The 17,894-nt window shown below is 49.3% G+C and overlaps 3 protein-coding genes across 3 annotated transcripts; 1 reads left to right on the forward strand and 2 right to left on the reverse strand.

Annotated features, from left to right (window-relative positions):
- Positions 1 to 5,970: 5,970 nt before the first annotated feature.
- HOO65_011368 (NupC family nucleoside transporter) lies at positions 5,971 to 7,777 on the forward strand (the record flags this gene model as incomplete). Its single annotated transcript, XM_071005665.1, has 2 exons — positions 5,971 to 7,434; positions 7,496 to 7,777. The coding sequence occupies 2 exons, from the start codon at positions 5,971 to 5,973 to the stop codon at positions 7,775 to 7,777; spliced, it is 1,746 nt and encodes a 581-aa protein (XP_070863189.1).
- Positions 7,778 to 8,837: 1,060 nt separating this feature from the next.
- On the reverse strand, positions 8,838 to 12,894 carry HOO65_011369 (Extragenic suppressor of kinetochore protein 1; the record flags this gene model as incomplete). Its single annotated transcript, XM_071005292.1, has 3 exons — positions 8,838 to 9,656; positions 9,780 to 12,005; positions 12,079 to 12,894. The coding sequence occupies 3 exons, from the start codon at positions 12,892 to 12,894 to the stop codon at positions 8,838 to 8,840; spliced, it is 3,861 nt and encodes a 1,286-aa protein (XP_070863190.1).
- Positions 12,895 to 13,403: 509 nt separating this feature from the next.
- HOO65_011370 (tuftelin interacting protein 11) lies at positions 13,404 to 16,985 on the reverse strand (the record flags this gene model as incomplete). Its single annotated transcript, XM_071005322.1, has 5 exons — positions 13,404 to 13,501; positions 13,611 to 13,705; positions 13,743 to 13,889; positions 14,325 to 14,356; positions 14,496 to 16,985. 5 exons carry the CDS (start codon positions 16,983 to 16,985, stop codon positions 13,404 to 13,406), a joined length of 2,862 nt encoding a protein of 953 aa, XP_070863191.1.
- Positions 16,986 to 17,894: the final 909 nt, after the last annotated feature.

Raw genomic sequence — 17,894 nt, forward strand, 5'->3', positions numbered from 1 at the left:
GCCCCGCAACTAATTGCATCTAACGTTGCCTTGTGGAGCAAAGTCCGCTGTGGCAATGGTCCTGCAAGAAATAGTAGCCTGGATAAGAAATGATGTGATCCTCCCACGGCTTGGGGTTGGACAGGACAAAAGGCCCTGCAAGATAAGAACGAGGCACAGCATAGGAGAGGACTGTAAGGAGAGGACTGTAAGCAGAGGACTGTAAGCAGAGAAGAGCCGGCGGAAGAAAGAGAAGCCCTAGGTAAGAAAGGTCAGCAAAGCAAGACAACGAGCGGAGTATGGGTAAAAAAGGGCCATCAGGCCCGAGGCATACATGTCGAGATGCAGGCAGAGCTCCTAGAGGTTACAGGGGAACCAGTACAGGGGGCAAGATAGGATTACATTGCAGTTAAGCGTAAACTGTCGCTCCTAGTAGCATTTTGTGCACTACTGCGCAGGAAGGCAAGGCCCTAGGAAAGCCAAGAAACAATCCCAAGCCTAGCAAACTATCGACTGGGCCATTCCTCCTTGTCTCCGCCGGCTTTACAGCATGCGTACGTATGGCTGTGTGCACTGCTGTGCAGGAAGACCGAGAGGAAGCTAAGAAACAGTCTCAAACTCAGCAAACTATCGACTGGGCTATTCCTCCTGGTCTCCGCCGGCTTTATAGCATGCATATGGCGGCCGCTGCTCTTACAAACCAATGCACACCTCGTAGACCGCCGATCTTCGACGGAAACCTGGGCTTTTTCCGTGGCACTTGGCTGGGGCTTTCGAGCTTAAGAGCTTGTTCAGGCTACTAAGATGGGTTCGTCAAGCATCAAGGCATAGTTTTGCTGTGTTTATGCTCTCTTTTTCGGCCCCAGACTGGCGACATTTGCGAGGGCCTTGCAAACTTTTACGTTTTCACAACATGGGCCCGGCAGACTGCTGTGTATAAGAAGAAGAGATGGGCCCGTAAAACATGAGAAAGGGGAACGCTTGGTTTTCCTTCATGCTGCCTGTGGTTTGGAACCGCTGTGTGGGCATCGAAAGAACGCTCGCCATGGCGAGCACTGCCGCAGTAGCAGCGGCAGCCTGGGATCGCCATATCACCATAACACGACCCGAGCACTTGTTGCAGATGCAGATGCAGATGCAGATACGGACGCAGATACAGATACAGATACAGATACAGATACAGATACAGGCGCGGATAGAAACGCAGCTGCTGATACACAACCAGGAACGATATCGACATCACACGATTGTGGTCCGGAAATAATGCTCACACGCCCCCTACTTCCCTGTGATTCTGCATCTTTTGCCTATATCTGGTCTTGGCTTCTTGGCTTTCTTTTCTTCCTTTGCTTGAAACGACCATGTACCGCACCGGAGAAGCAACAACAGGCTCCTTGCTTATCGGTCGAGTCTTCAATATCCCATCCCATCCCATCCCATCCCAGCCCCGGTGGCCACGACTTTATTAGGCGACTTTTGTGTTCCTTTTTTGGTCTTTATTTTCATTTTAGCCAGAGCCATGGCGATGACGACGACGACGACGACCAAAGTATGAGTGGGGTGTAGCGCGATGCTTTTGCGAGTTACCAGCACGTATTTTTCACAGACCAGGGCGGCACCGAGTTCGGATGCTCTTTGCGAGCTTTTTCGGTTCTTTTTCTTTTCCTTTTTTCTCTTCTTTTATTTTCTTTTTTTCTGCTCTTTCATTACTTCGTTTGGCTTCGCGTCTTGACTGCCATCTGGTCCTTGGTGCGCCGGTTTACGCATCGGTGATATAGGCTCCCTGGGCCTGGAGCCGCGAAGTCTAGCCCCAAGCTGCGCACGCCACACACCACGCCACGCCACACACCACAGGACTTTGCTCTTGTGCCTTGTCCTCTTTCCCTCTCTTCTCTTTTCTCTCACCTGTTCTTCACCTCTGCACTCCTGCTTTCCTCCTGTCGTTGTTATAGGGCTTGCTGTGGTTGGCCTTTTTCGAAACGCTGGGCTTCCACACGCGAGACTCGCGTCTTCGTACATGGAAAACGAGGTTAGTCTGCTGATAATTCAACCCCGTTGTACCTTGGATATCTCGGCCTCCACATGCCCAATGGGGGAACCGGTATTTTTCTCGGCCTTTTTCTTTTTTTTTTTTTTTTTTTTTTTCGTCTCTCCCTCTAGCCTATCGCACTTGTCCTTCCATCAGAAAACAAGGGTCTGCTTCCGGTGACAGGGGATAGTAAGGAAAAACGAGAGAAGGGGGATCCAAGCAATCCAACAATTGTTGGGCGCTAGCCATGACGTTTTGTCATTCTTATCCGATGGAGAAGTCACGTGACAACACAGAAGACGACTGCTAGGCTCGAGATCCCAAATCTTATTTGCCAGTGTGTGTGTGTGTGTGTGTTAATCCTCGTGGGTAATTTCCATCTTTGTCCTGAGAAGGTGCTTACTTTATCGCTGGAGTAGGGAGGATCGAGGAAACTGCCCAGCTTATGGCTGAATTCTTGTCTTCCTTGATTGGCTGTTTTTGGCTCCGCTGTAACTGCAAAGTTCTTTTTTTTTTTTTTTTTTTTTTTTTTAATTCTTTTTTTTTTTTGCAACATCCTTCTTCACTGTTTAGCCCTCCGATTGGCTCCTCCTTGCGTTGGCATGGCATGGCATGGCATGGAAGGCCTGCTTCGCTTTGCTTTGTATAATTTCTTTGGCGTCTTGTCGCGTGTGCTCTAGTACTGGACTGTGGGGCTTTCGTAATTATCCAAGAAGGAATGCCTTATCTCCAACCACTTGCGGCCCCCCCATTAAGGTTTGCTAGATCTGGACTGGCAGAAAGATGGATAGGTACCTTTTTCTTCCCTCTCTTGCCTCGCCAGGGTTTTCAAAAGTCCTAGCACCAATGCTGCTTACGCGCAGGCCCGCCATATATAATCCTCCTCATCCTTTGATATGTGCTTCATGTCCAGTGCCAATCACAAGTTCCACCCATGTGACGGGGATCAAGGGTCCAGAACTAGAAAGCCTACCCGCTTTTTGCTTCCAACGTTCCAGAAAGCTAAACGGGATGACCACAGTGACTAGGAGAGCGTAGATTGTCTATATTGTTCTCTCTTGTCTTTCTAGGTCGTCAGTGGGTGGCTCTCCGCTGACATATCCCTTCTCTCTGTTTCTTATCTCTGTCACTCGCCGCAAATTTCTCTCCTGCCTACCCTCTATAGCGTCTCCTGTCTTATCTCAAATCCCTGTTGCATTGTTCAACTATTTGTGTCAAGGGAATTAGCTAGCCAAGCAAGGCAAGAGAATTTGGAAGCTGGAGAAGGGGCCAACAAGAGGTCTGGAACCTTGCAACTGTCTAGACTTGCAAAGAAGCTGTGGATAACCAACTACATGACGATGCATGCCATTTTGTCCGGCTAGAGTGGGCAACACGGATTTCGAATTGATAATAATGACGCTGTTTTCTGTGCCCATGTCGCTCCTTTTCTTTGCCGTTTGTAACATGAAAGAAACATAAGAAGAAAATAAACCTGGGCACACCGCGTTGTGGCTGATGCTGGTGTTGATGTTGGTAGGGGCGGTGCTGGATGTCATAGAATCTATGAAAGCTTTGTTGCTGCTTATGGGCAGAGGCAACAACATAGCTAAAAATTGGGGATGAAACAAGGTGAGGGAGCCTTGAGCAGGTTCCAAGGCTATAACCATCCATCAATATGCGAGTATTAATACAGCGCTCAGTGCATTTGCCACAGGCTATTGGAAATCTGAGCCCAAGTATTGGCTTGTCTCGGCCATTTGAACGCCACCAAGAAGGAATGGGTGGATAGTACAAGTACATGATTTTCCCCTTTTCAGCTCAGCAGCTACAGATCGTGCTGCCTGGGTGCTATCATTTCAGTACACTTGACTTTATTTCCTCCCGAGTAGCAGTCAAGCTCTCCTTTGACAATGCCACTGGATGTAAAGACAGGGAAATAGACCGCCACATCCTACATGGGGAAGCGGTGGAGTTCAGAAATGACGGCTATAGCGGGCAGTTGCACAAAAGGGCCTTATGGTCTGTCTGCTGTAGGAGGGCCAAAAGGAAAGAGACAGGTACTCCACCCATGTTCATTTATCTCATTGGGTCATTGAGTGGGTGTTAGCCTTGGCGTACGTGAGACTCTTCCGATGGCTTACTTGTTAGCCACTGCTTATTATTAGAGACCATCACATGGAGGTAATCTGACAGGTAAACACTGAATATAGATGCTGTTTTCTTACCTCCACCGGCTCGATTAAATTCTCCTCTCCGTTTCTGGTGGTTCTGGAACTTACACTCGGGCTAGGTGTTTGAGAGTGAGGCTATTTACCCTATGTCCAAGGCCTGCGGTATGTATCTCGTGCTGTATTCTCTCGCGCAGCACAGCGTTTTTCTTCGGAGGAAAGGCGAAAAAGGAAAAGGGGTAGAGGCAGAGTCTCGAATGTATATTTGGAATAAGCCCTAGGACACACACATGCGAACAACCGGGCGACATAAGTCACGAACATGATAAGACGAGGAGGGAGATTTCCTACAGGCGCACAGGCTCGGGTAAAGCGCGATAGCCTATCTTGTAACGATAACCTAACGAGCAACGATGGAAATCAAACTGTCAAATTCGTGTGTAATTTTTGTTGTTCCAAATAGCGACGCTGGTCTGCTGAATTGGACGGACGGTCTCGTACCTATGTCTATGTCGAGGTATTATTTGCATTTGCCGTTGGATGAAAGATCGGGTCGATTTGATCAATGGGCAACTACCCAGCGCAGATCCAGACTCGGGACGCTCTCGAAGATGATGACGCTCAAGGTAATTACCCTCCTCTGATCTCTGCCTCTCTCTCCTTCCCTATCTTTCCCTATCTTTCCCTCTCTTCCTCCGAAAAAAGGCGACCATGTGAAGCAATTGCAATTTTTCCAAGGTCGAGTCCGAGACACAGGGCAGCTTGTCCTATGGGTGGGGTTCTTTCTCTTTTCGCTCTTAGTGGCGGCTTGCCACTAGGCCCACGCCCCAGATTACTTAAAACGCGCCTATTCCAATCCTACCCCCATGTCCCAAATGGGCGAGGATTTGGGATGTTTCTTGCTCCCGCAGAGGTCACGACCCTGCTTATCTCCTGCTGCGTTGCATACAAATAACGAAGCACACGAGCATCTTAATAAATTAACTGATAAGTGGCAGAAAGAGGAAGGTCCGGAGCTGGCAGGCATAGAATGGCCTCCTCTGAATATCTCGCCAGCAGCAGTGCGAATGGCCTCCTCCTCGTCCTCGTCCTCGTCCTCCTCCTCGAATGCCAGCTTGTCACAAGGAAACAAGGACGGGAGCCAACACAATGCATGTCTATCTGTCTGTCTGCGCCCTTGTCTGTCAATTAGCCTCCGCAAGAAAGCACTTTTTTTTTCTTGTCAAAATGGTCGAGCTTCAAGCCATAAAGAAACAACACAAAAGAGACCCAGATTTAGGACTTGGGGATTAGCTTGGATGCTAGATGGCACTTGCTCAAAGCCAAGTTCATTTTGCGGGCTTTACGATTGCCGCTAGGTCATTTCAGTTTTGCTGATGCCCAAAAAAAATAGCCAGTACAAAAAAGAACGATAGATAACTGGAGTAACAGACCAACCAGCCCATACATGCAACTCTAGCTAGACATGGAAATTTTATACAAAAGGCTCCTCCTGCCACTGCTAGTTGTAGTCCTCAGTCTTGTCCCTCCCTCTTTTCCTTTCTTCTCCTTTTTCTCTCCAGCAGCCTCAACATCGTGTTGTTTGTCCCGTCTTCCTGCCTCTTTTATACCTCTCCCCTTCTTCTTGCCCTCTGTATTTTCTCTCCCTTTAATCCAAGCTTCTTCGCTTGCCATTTTGCCGTTTTCCACAGACTGGTTGATCTGGTAGCTATCACCAGCTTTTCTTTTCCTTCTTTGCCCCGCAAACCCCTCCCCCCTCCCCCCTCTCCCCCTTGTTTAATATAATAAGTCACCTAACCTTCCTTCCTCACAATGGCTGACCCCATACACGTCTCTGCCATGACCCGCAAGCCCTCTGGCAGCATTTCCTCCAAGCATGCGCCCTCCGTGGCTGACCCCGAGAAGCATGCCGGCATTGTTGAGCCTGCTGTCGAGGCCAGCTCCCAGAGCCACCGCTCCGGGCGCTTCGCCATCATGTATCACCGCCACAAGTGGGCTGTCCACCTCTTCTGGGGCGCGCTCTTCACCGCCTGGTGGATTGCGTCGCTGGTCCTCCACCGCAACGACAAGAACTGGGTTGTCCCGTTTCTGCTGTGGCTGTCCATCATGGCCCGCCTGTTTTTCTTCTACGTCTCGTCGACCATTGTCTCTAACCCGATAAAGACGGCGTGGAAAAAGACTGCCGTGGCTGTGTACGACCGTATCCCTGAGAAGTTCCGCATTCCTGCCGGTGCTACAGTCACTATCTCTGCCATCCTGATCGGCACCTTTTGCACTGAGGAGTGGGAGGACAACAACCGCGAGAACCGTGCCGTGTCGCTCTTTGGTCTCTTTGTTTTGATCGCTGCCCTATGGGCTACTTCTGCCCACCGCAGTCACGTTGAATGGCGCACCGTCATTGGCGGCATGCTGGCCCAGTATATCATCGCCCTCTTTGTCCTCCGCACCAGTGTTGGCTACGATATCTTCAAGTTTATTGCCGACCGTGCTGGTGACCTGCTGAGCTTCTCCAAGCTGGGTGTTGCTTTCCTGACGTCAGACAGCGTTGCTTCTCTCCCCTGGTTCCTGCTCGGCGTCATTCCCGCCATCATCTTCTTCATCTCACTGGTGCAGGTCCTCTGGCACTGCGGCATCCTGCAGTGGTTCGTCAGCAAGTTTGCCACCTTTGTTTTCTGGGCCCTGCGTGTGTCTGGTGCTGAGGCTGTCGTTGCGGCCGCCACCCCCTTCATTGGTCAGGGAGAGTCCGCTATGCTAGTCCGTCCGTTCGTGCCGCACATGACCAAGGCCGAGATCCACCAGATCCTGACCTGTGGCTTTGCCACCATCTCAGGCTCTGTCCTGGTCGCCTACATTGGTCTAGGACTGAACGCCCAGGCTATGGTGTCTGCCTGCATCATGTCCATCCCTGCCTCGCTAGCCATTTCCAAGCTGCGTTACCCGGAGACCGAGGAGACTATGACTGCCGGCAAGGTCGTTATCCCCCACGACGAGGAGGAGGCTGCACAGAACGCCCTGCACGCCTTTGCCAACGGCGCTTACTTTGGTATCAAGATTGCCGGAACCATCATTGCCTCCATTATGTGCATTCTGGCCTTTGTTGGTCTCATTGATGGCCTCCTAGGCTGGTGGGGCTCGTACCTGAACATTACTTCTCCCAAGCTGTCTCTTGAGCTTATCGTCGGATACATCTGCTACCCTATTGCCTTTTTGTTGGGTGTCCCCCGCGATGGCAGCCTGTACACCATTGCCAAGATCATTGCCACCAAGATTGTCAAGGTATGTCTATGTTTAAAATACACGCCTCTAGTGTTTGGCTATTTACTAACGACTAAAATAGAATGAATACCTTGCCTTTTCCAAGCTGGTTGCTACCGAAGGCCTGTCCGCCCGTGCCCGTCTCATCGGCACCTATGCCATCTGTGGTTTCGGCAACATTGGCTCTTTGGGTATCCAGATTGGTATTCTAACCCAGCTCGCCCCTCTCCGTGGTGGCGATATTGCCAGCCTTTCCATTTCTGCCTTCCTGTCTGGTGTCCTGTCTACCCTGACCTCTGCTGCTGTGGCTGGTCTGGTTGTCTCCAACCAGTCCAGCAGTGTCATGAAGTTGATGAGCTTCTAGGCTGCCGAGATGCAGCTAGTTAGCAAACAGGCACGCTCTTATAAAAAGGGGGTAAAAAGAGTGGCCTGCTTAATATTTGGCACTGCGGTCTTTTGTTGATTCGCAGGAACGGAGTTTGGGGTGTCGGCGTTTACGAAAAGATAGAGAGAGAGAGAGGGAGAGAGAGAGTGGCCAAGGGTGATGTTGCAAGATTGTGTCTGTGAACCCCTAATACACCAACCACTCGGCTGTTTGTTTTGCTCGACTTGCTTGGCCTCCTCCTCTCGCCTGGCTTCAACCCTTTTGCCCTTTTCTTTTCTCTTCTTTTTATGGTTGCTTTTTTTTATATTGGAGCTGGGAGGGTTTCTCTGTCTGCTTTTACGTGCATTTTTATACCTTTGCGTCTGGCTTTGAAGAGAACTGCAGCTGTCGCTGTTAAATGTCTCGCTTTTAATTTCTACTTCACATTTTCAAAGAAAAAAAAATGAATAGGTTAGCCTATGTTGAGTTCCAAGCGAATGATATGAATGATGTGAATAGTGCCAGCCGTATATACGTTGTAAACATACGTATATATATATATAGGCATGTGGGTCCAAGTAGATGTGGATTATGTATCACGTGAATTATGCATCAATGCGTCATAGATCGTGACATTAGATTCCGCATGCAGTTGCTCGATACATCGTGGTGATGCCTTGAAGTTGGAAGGACCTCCGAAAAAAGAGACTGCGTTTTTAGCATTGGGTTGTTTCTGTTTCCGACTCGAAGACTGCACTATAGGATTAGATCCAGCCTCAGTGACATAACTGTGCAGGATGTCTTTGCCTCACTTTGTTGATCAGCCAAAGGCCGTTTATTCTCTAGTAAACGCACGTCAATTGACTATATGCTAAACTGTATCATGCAAAATAAAGAAAAAAAAACACTAAGAGCTAATCGTCATGGAACAGGAAAACAACAAAAGCACAAGGCCAAGATAATACACGAATTCCAGAAACACAGCCACAGCTCCTGGAACAGTAGTCGGGAAGAAGAGAAAAGCCATGTGCTATTGGTTGCCGCTTCTAGAAATAGTCGTCTATACAACCACTTCTTCATCATCGGGGTCCTCCAGACTCGTGCGTCGCTTGGCTTCTACTGTTCGAGATACCCTGCTGCCATCCTCGCCTGTCACCTCGCTATCTTCTGGCATAGTCATCGTCCCTAGTTCCTGGGCTTCAAAGGGCGAGATGCCCTCGATATGCGTAGACGATGACCCACTGCCAGCGTTAGAGAATGAAGGCCCAAATGGCCACAAGCTGCTCAGTCCAGCCTTCTGAACCGCTCCGAAGGGCGTCGATGCTCCGGACACAGGATGCACAGCCAGGGGCTTCAGGATTGGCACGTTGTTTCCACCGCTAGAATTGACTGGAGAAGCCTCGGACGTAGATGTTGACTCCACTTCGGGCATGGCGAAATCTCCAAATTCTTCGTCATTGTCCATATCTCCATCCGAATCTGAGTTCCCTTCCTGCTGTCCACCACTGATAGCGCCTCTCCACCAAGCACCGCGTCCAGAATTATTGCTTGACCAAGCGCTGCCCATTCCAAAGTGCCCCCCATCATTATCATCGTCATCATCATCGCTGTCAAGATCATCAGTCTCAAAAGGGTTATGGGTGGCCGCCGGATAATTCTCGTTGTGGCTACTCGAGGGCTGATTTTCAGATGCGGTGTTAAAGGCCGAAAGGTTCTCCGCATTTTTTTTCTGGTGCATAGCGAGCCGGGCCTGTAACTGCAGTCGGGCTCGCGAAGGAGTGATATTCAGCGGCGGCGGCGGAGGGGGTGGTGGCGGAATGGAGGGAGGATTTAGAGAAGACCCGGCTGTGTTGTTGAGAGGGTCCGTATAAGCCCGGAACTGTAGTCCATGATTAGTTTGTACTCGCAATCCAAGGAGAAAAGGATACCAAAGATCAGAGTCTAACGATCATGTCTTCTTGTCTTGTTAGTTTCTTCCTTTTTTCTTCATCTCTTAACTAACCTCATTTTTGATCTCTTCGTCGTTTTCGGTTTCGTCATAATCTTCTTCGTCACTAGAGCTTCCAAACCCAGACAACAATGTGCCAGTGCTAATACCAAACGACCCAATGTTGCTTTGGTTGCTATTGTGAGATTCCATTCCACCGTTCAGACCAACAGAAGCAAGTGCGTTAGTCCCACTATTGCTTAGGCCAAAGGAAGAAGCGCCGCCATCCTGACCTAAGCCTGCACCTCGTGCTCGAATAGCATCCTCAGGACGTACGCCGCCTAAAATAGCATTGTCACGTTCCCTGGTATCAGCAAGAGGGCCATCAACGTAATTGATCCATTCTTGGCTCATAACCTTGTCTAAGACCATATCAGATAGAACCTCAGGTGCATGGCGCTCGGTAAACTTGACAACTTCTTCTGCTATCAAGGTGAGATGCCCCATATATCCCATGCGGGTTTGGATCTTGGCCTGGGACTCGTCACTGGCAGCCTGGCCCCTAGTAATCGCAGCTGTGATATCTATAGTTTCAAATAAGGAGATAGCAAGGGTAGGATTGAAGCCTCGATCCATTGGCCCGTTGAAGACCTGCTGAACGATATCATAGACAACATTATGGAGAAAGTTGTTCCAAGGATAGGCGAAGAAAAAGGACAGGATTGTCGGCACAACGTTGTACTCGACAAACTGCATCTTCAGAAAATCGCCAACAACGGGCGCATCAAAACGGCGATCAGTCTCAGCCGTGTTTCCAAACCGATCCCCGGGCACACGGGAGTCTTCGAGGGCAGAAGCAGATCTATCGCCAGTGTTGTCAAGCTGTGAATCCTCGTTGATGCCTGTGGAAAAGACAGACGAGCTTTCGGGCTCTGAAACTTGGCTAGAATTCTTGACATCAAGAATCGAAGGGTCAGGGGTGCTAGCCTCAAGACTTTCGCGGCTGAGGTCTTTGTCATCATCAGCCTGTGAAACAATTGAAGGTTCCGGTACAATCTCTGGGTCTGCGTCATCAACGCTAGCCTGAGACTCGGCACATGGGTCTGCCTGGATAGGGGCGGCTGCAGCCGCATTAGACTCGGGTTTAGAACCGTCTGCAGCCTGAGCTTCAGAAGAAGAGCATGTAACAGTCATGTCTCTATCATTTATAGACTCTCCAGGCTTTTGATCAAGGGTAACGTTCTCCATTGCACGGACAATTTCTGCCTCATTAGAGATGCTCGAACCATCAGTATTGGGGGCGACATCACCTTGGGCCTTGGCAGACTCCAAAATTGAAGGCTCGTCAATCTGGGAATCCTTGTTTGAAAAATCAGACGAATCGTCAATTGATGGGGGAAGTTGGTCATCATTGGGAAATTCGGGATGAATATCGTGGGAATCCTCCTTAATTTTAAGGCGGGGCGAGCTCAAGGGCTCATCTACAAAATCGTCGCTGTCCTTATCCATGAACGAAGTAGTGATGGGGAGGATCTCGTCTTCAGCCCGGACGAAGTCATCATTAGAATCTTCGACCTCTTCATAGTCCTCATCAGCGTTGGTCACCTCCAAGCGACGGCTTTCCTCATGATGAAGTGACCGCATGGTGAGATCATCACCAGCTGATAAATCATCGTTCATGTAATGTGGATAGAGGCGGTTTTCAGAACGGAGGCGGTTTCTTTCGAGGTCTCTAGCGGCTATCACCTCTTCGGCTCCCGGCTCATTCAACAGGCCCATGTTACTGCAATGAAGCAGCTCAGCCATGAGCTCGCAGGTTTTGAAACGGTCAAAGCCTAAAGGCTCAAGCTTTGTGTCAAATGTCGAGTTGACAGCTTTCTTACGGGAAGGAGCCATCATGATGAGATTCATAAAGTCGGGGACGTACTGACCAAACAGTCTGAGAAGCGTTCCTAGGTATATAGGGTCTCGACTGGTTGGGGGATTGCCGGCCTCGCCCGCAACATCACGATCATAATCAGAGTTATTCTTACGGATGACCTCAATGATTACATCAACACCGACGGTCAAAGTGTTGCCACCACCTAGCATGTAGCCAATCAGTTGCTCAATGCATGGCTTTGAGACAAGCTGGCGAGTTAATTCGTTAGGGCCAATACATTGCTGGTCATTCTGAGAAGCATTGGCGGAGATTGTGATGATAGCCTTCAAGAAATCACCAGCAGCAGTTTGAACGACCCAGTTGCGCTCCGGCGATAGGTATGAGACTAGTGTGGGAACAATGTCCTGAGAATACAGCCACTATGTTTAGGAGCAAGTTAGCATGCTGCTTAGTGTGACAGCTTAGAAGCGATTTGTGTTGGATGCAGCTTACTTCAACGATGCCTTGAACGTTTTCCTTGCAATCCAAGGCGATGATTTTAAGAAGAAGGTCCATTATCATGGGACACTCGACATGGTTAAGGAGATCGGACACGGCATTAGGTAGGCGTTTTAAGATGTCAATCATTTCCTCAGTTTTTTTATCGAAAAGAACTTCATTCACTTTGGTGAAGTACCCCGCTTGTAAGGGGTCTAGAGGCGAGGGACGTTTCAAAAACGCCCAGAACTCAGTGAAAAGTTCATGGTTAGCCATCAGAGCTCCGTGGATAGACCACGTATCGGATGCAAGAACCTCGGAAGCGATGAAGGCGTAACGATTTCTTTTTTTATCAGGATCGTCATCCTTGGCTAGTTGCTCACTGCTAGATAGAGATGATGCAGAAGGCCTAGAGAAGATAAGGCCAGGTCTCTGTTCTGAGGCGCCATCTAAGATAGACGTCGTGATAGTGGTAGTAGTGGTTGTAGTGCTGATGTTGTCAAATGGGAAATCGCTTTCAGCCTCGGTATTGGCTTCAGTATCGACTTCGGCTCCAGCACCGGCTCCGGATTCAGGTCCGGCTTCAGTTGACGTCACGGCAGAATCAGTAGACTCGGTTGCCTTGGGCCCCAGGCGGGGCGCCACGACATGCTTCAGTAGTTTTTCAAGCACAGCATCTTGGCAGAAAAACTGTATGAGTCTGGAGTTATGCTGCTTGACTTCTTCGATCAGATCAGCTTCATCAAGAAGCTCTTCTAGGGTGAACTCGGGTTTGTCAAGAATAGTTTCGATAGCGGAGATTTCGGGATATCCGTTAAATCGCCAAAACATAGTGACTTAAATGAAGCGGTCACAGCTCAAGACGGGCCTTGGCTGTGGCTACTAGGGGTTTAGCAGGGGCAAGAAAGAGGGATAGAAACGCCCAGAAAGGCGGGCGGAGGCACCAAGATTCCAAGGCCGTGGGCGTGGTAATATGCGGACAACAGAAAGCGGAAACGAAAATGCAGATACAGGACAGCCGAGGAAAAATAAATGACGTATGGATGAGGCTGCCAGCGCTGAGAGCGGGGGAAGGGAATGACCGAAGACGACGATCAACGCAGGCAAGACTCAACAGGCGGACTAGACCAGGAGATATAGCCTTGTTGGATAGTGGAATAGTGTGGGCCAGCCGAAAATAGCGAGTGGAATGGTGGTATAGAACGGTAATGGTAGGGTGTCTTTTTGTTCGGGGGAGTTAGTTCGCCTCGAGCAACAAAAAATGTCTGAAGAAGATGCAGAGCGGAACAGATAAGGTGTGGTATCAGAGAGAGCGCGGACGAGGGCAGGCAGAGGTCGACCTAGACGTAGGCGTAGAGGTAGACGTAAACGTAGGCGTAGATGACAGAGCCAGAGCCAGAGACGGAGACAACCAGAGACAGAGACGTAGACGTAGCAACTAACGACAACCAAGAGTCAGACAAAGTTTGTTAAGGAATATCCGTAGACTGGAACCTCGTGGTAAGGATTTTTGTGGATAGCAGCAGTCCAGCCTGTAAAAAACGAACAGGTGGGTTCATGAAGAGGGAGAATTGAAGGCAATGTGTGGGCAGTGTGTTGTGCTGTGGGCTCTGCAGCAGGCTTTGCAGCAGGCTTTGCAGAGCTATGTTGTGTGTTCAGAGTATTGTGTTGCCTTGTACTGTGGACTGGTCTGGGCTCGCTTGGCCTTGCGCTTGGAGGGGAAGATTGTGGGAGGGGCGACTAGATTTGCCATGACCTTGGGCTTGAGCGAGGGGAAAGCAACAGGAAACACATGTGAAGAGCCAAAGTGCGAACAAACACCACAACTTACATATTATTATATGATGAGACTAAATTCTCGTCGCTTTCAATAGACCAGATAAGGGTATTAAGAAGAGGTCTTTTTTGTCTCCTATTGTTGTAGACCACGCAAATTAATTTACCAACAGATTCTAGTCTAGATTCGTTATCGATGTCAGATTGTCAACCAGCACTATCTCCCTCCCACATTGTTTACGAGGCTGATTGTTTGGGGGCAGCTGTGGGCACCTGGCGCCTTGGACTGACACCTGGCATGCCCGCCACCCATAACCTAGGATGTAGTATGGCAGCTGCCAGCAGATGTCAATATCCAGCGCAAGGGCTTGGACTAGGCCCGGCGGCCCCCCACACGGCAGACAAGAATCAGAAACAGGCCGCCGCTGACGAATGCATCAGAAATCAAGGCGCCCTACTTTCTCATTCGCCCGCCAGCATCTTACAAATCACCGCCACCCTTTTCCTCAAGCAAAGCCTGCCGGCTCCAAGGCGTATGCCGTAAATGCGTAGATAGAGCTAGATGAGACACTAGTAAATACCCCCCCCGGTCATAACCTCATCGTCTGTAAACCTCTCTCCATCCTTGCTAGGCCCTTTTCAAATTCTTCCCTTACTACTGGCAAACTCTGAATTTCCTTGGGATAAACTTCAGCGTTCCACCACTGAAACCAGTCGGCTATCTCGGCGAGGTTCACCTCTTCAAGACCAAGCCATTCATCCAGCTTCTCGTGCCACATTGGGAAAACCTGCGTCGAGACTACTTCGCCAAGCGCCTTTCTCCCAAGAACATCCTTCCACTGCAAAACTCCTTGTAGAGCGGGAAGATATGGCGCTTGGTCCGCAGGATCGACACGGAAGTGGCGTCGTAGAAAACGCCCAATACATGGTAGCACGTGACCAATCAACAAAGATGACCACTCCTTGCCCAGAACTGCCTCCCAAGCCGTCAGGCCTGGAACAGTCCCCTTGGCAAAGTCCCATGAGCCAACCAAAGCCCGAAGCTTGCGCTTGACATCTGCTACAAGACCCGACCCACGGGGGTCTAGGTGATGCGGAGGGAGTAATGATAACCATGGGAAAAGCCATACATGAGGCGGCATAGATTTGCGGTTCTTGCGGGGATTCCATTCGGAAAGAGCCGCATCAAGATGCCGGACAATTTCAGCTATGAGCTGTGCATGGACAAATGGTGGTAGTAGAGGTTTCCATGCCGTAACCAAGGACAGCATCTGCGTCGGGTCGTGTACATCCCATATTCGGACAGTAGAGAGAACTTTCGGAAGCCAGACCTTATACATAAGACTTTCATATGCGCTAGCATGTTTTCGGTGATGGTGGTATGCTTCTTCAGTGTCTCCATCAAAGTACTGACCTGCGTGAGGATTTTCATCGGCGTCAGCAAAGCCATTTTGTAGTAAAACAGCCCTCAGCGGCTGTAGGTCGGCAGCAAATCGGTCTGGCTCTTTTAAAGGGTCCCAGTCTGCGTCCCTAATAAAAGGATGGATGGCGGCCACAATGATGTCTGACATTTCATCAACGACGGCGCCCGAAGCAACGGCCTTTTCCAAGCATGTAACAGTCTCTTTCCACCCACCAACTAATGGAAGCTCATTCTCGACAATTTGGGCAAACTCAGTAAGATTCTGGACACCCATTGTCAAATCTTCCATTGCTTGTTCCATTTCTTCTAATTGTTTTTCCGCCCATGCTTTACGGTCGACCAGGGAATTCCATTCTTCTGAGAAAATGGCAAGATCCATATGTGCACGTTTAATGAGCTTGCGTCTCTCGGCGACCTCAGGAAGCTCAGATGACCCCGATGTGAAGTTTGTGCTCATGAGGCCTGTAACACTTGTCAAAGTCTTTTCCCCTGGCCCGGTCATGTCTAGGATGGGGGCAAAGGCCGCGGGAATATGCAAGCCCGGCGCCATTTTTTTGAGCTCGTCTGCTGTCAAGAACTTGGCTTTAGGTGTTTTATTACGGGGAGTGCTTGTTCCACTATTGCCAGCGCTGCGCCGCAAAGACTTTTTGCTAGTTGCTTTCCGTTCACGCTCCTCGTCAGAATCATCCTCAAGCTTCTCTCCGCGCAGTTGTGCTTGGCGGCGTTCTTCTTTGCGCTCTTCCTCAGACTTTTCCTTGACAGCACCCAAGCCAACACCCTGCGGACGAAGGTTTGCCTCGATGATAACGTTGCGGCCTTGCGACTCTTTGCCTAGTCCCTGACCTTCAACATAGCCCATCTTAAGCATCATACGCTGAGCAAAAGAGTTTCCAAACTTGGATTTTTGGCCAGATGCAAAAGCACTCGATTTGGGTGCCTGTGGCGCTGCTCGGCTATCGTCAGGGAGGTCGTCGCGAAGAACGGGTGTATAAGCAGAAGACGGAACAAAGCCTTTGCCAAAGGGCGTGTCTGCATCGAATTTTGCGGATTTTGCGCCTGACTTGCGAGCGGCGGTAGGCTTAGGCCCAGCCTGTACTGGCGCCGTTGAAGCAATATTAGATGTCGATTTGAAGCTTTTTGGTGCAAAGGATGGCGTTTCAAACTCATCGAGGTTGTCTTCTTCGTTGTCTGGCTCAAGTGAAGCTTTTGAAAACGAAATGCCTCCACGGAGGAAGCTAGTTCTTCCCAACAGCCCAGACTCTTCCTGATCGCCTGTTTTAATGTCTACAGTATCTGAGAAGCCTAGTCCCCCTCTTGTAGAGCTACCCAGGCCACCAGTATCGATAGTGAAGCCATCACTTTCCATGTCTTCGTCCTCATCTTCGTCCCTATCCAAGTCCTCGTTCAGGTGTCCGCTGCCACGCGCGTTTTCGTCTGCGGAGGAATCATTGCCGGTGTTTCTAGTTTGTTGTCCGCCTGACACAAAAGACAGCCCTTGGGTCCTCAATGTCTTTTTTTTCCACCTCTGGCTCGGGCGAGAGTCTTCGTCGTCACTGTCATCGCCAAATATCCCTAGAGCCGCGCGGTCTTTATCCATCCGTCTGCGTTTTCTAGGTTGAAATTCACTTCCTGACTCGCCCGCATTGCTGTCGCGATCGTCGTCTTCGTCGGAATCCGAGTAAACCTCGGAAAAGGCTTTGTTGAATTTTGGTGCACCATACATCGGGAGGCTCTGGAAGATGTAGTAGGCTGTGAATGGCGAAGGAGAGTCTGGTAGAGACGCAGTATCTCAAGCATCAAAAGAGCAAAATAGAGCCAGAAGCGCAAAAGCGTATGTGAAGAGTGATCAGATAGAAGAGAATAACATGGTAGTTCTATAGTAAAGGCAGCAAGGCTGAGGGCTTAAAATGGATGCAAGGCTGACAGAAAAATGCAGCCTATTGTAGCCCCATTAAATATCCCTGTATTATCACTAATTGAAAAACAGCAGAAAACCCGTATTGACCATTAACGGACAAGATTTTGGCTCAGCTGCTACTTATAGTGCTAACTAGTTGTCACACTAACATTATGTTACTATCGAAATGAATGAGACTATCATCAATAAAAAAGCTCCTTCTATTCAAGGCATCCATAATGGAATACAATTGCTTCTCCTCCTTTTAAGAACACTACTAAATAGCAGCCGGCTTATACCATGCTTTGAAAGGCCGAATAGATGATCAAGGCTATGCCTTGCACAGCCGCAAGCTATAGAGATAGTAAAGGCAACAGTAGAAGTGCTAGATAATGGTACCAGCGAGGAGACTAGTTATCTGAAGAGAATAGTTGATGTATCTCTACCTACCCAAGCTTTTAAAAATGTGTCTATAGGCCAAGTCCTAACAAACCACCCTAGCTAAATCTCTCTCTAGTTAGAACAAAGAGGACGCGAATGATAAGTCCTCTTCGTCACGGAACAAATATCCGCTATCCGCCCCAGGGTCAGTCAAATTTTGCCAGGATCCAAAGAAGCATACAAATACGCTTACATTGATCTTCCTGGCTTCCATTGTCCTTCTCAGCCCGAGTATTGTTCATAAATTTGTTACTTGAGTTTTAACAGTGGTCGTCTCGGTAGATCATGTCCAAG

Source organism: Ceratocystis lukuohia (assembly GCF_044167205.1).
Source record: "Ceratocystis lukuohia strain C4212 chromosome Unknown Supercontig1_pilon, whole genome shotgun sequence".
NCBI classification, from domain to species: domain Eukaryota; kingdom Fungi; phylum Ascomycota; class Sordariomycetes; order Microascales; family Ceratocystidaceae; genus Ceratocystis; species Ceratocystis lukuohia.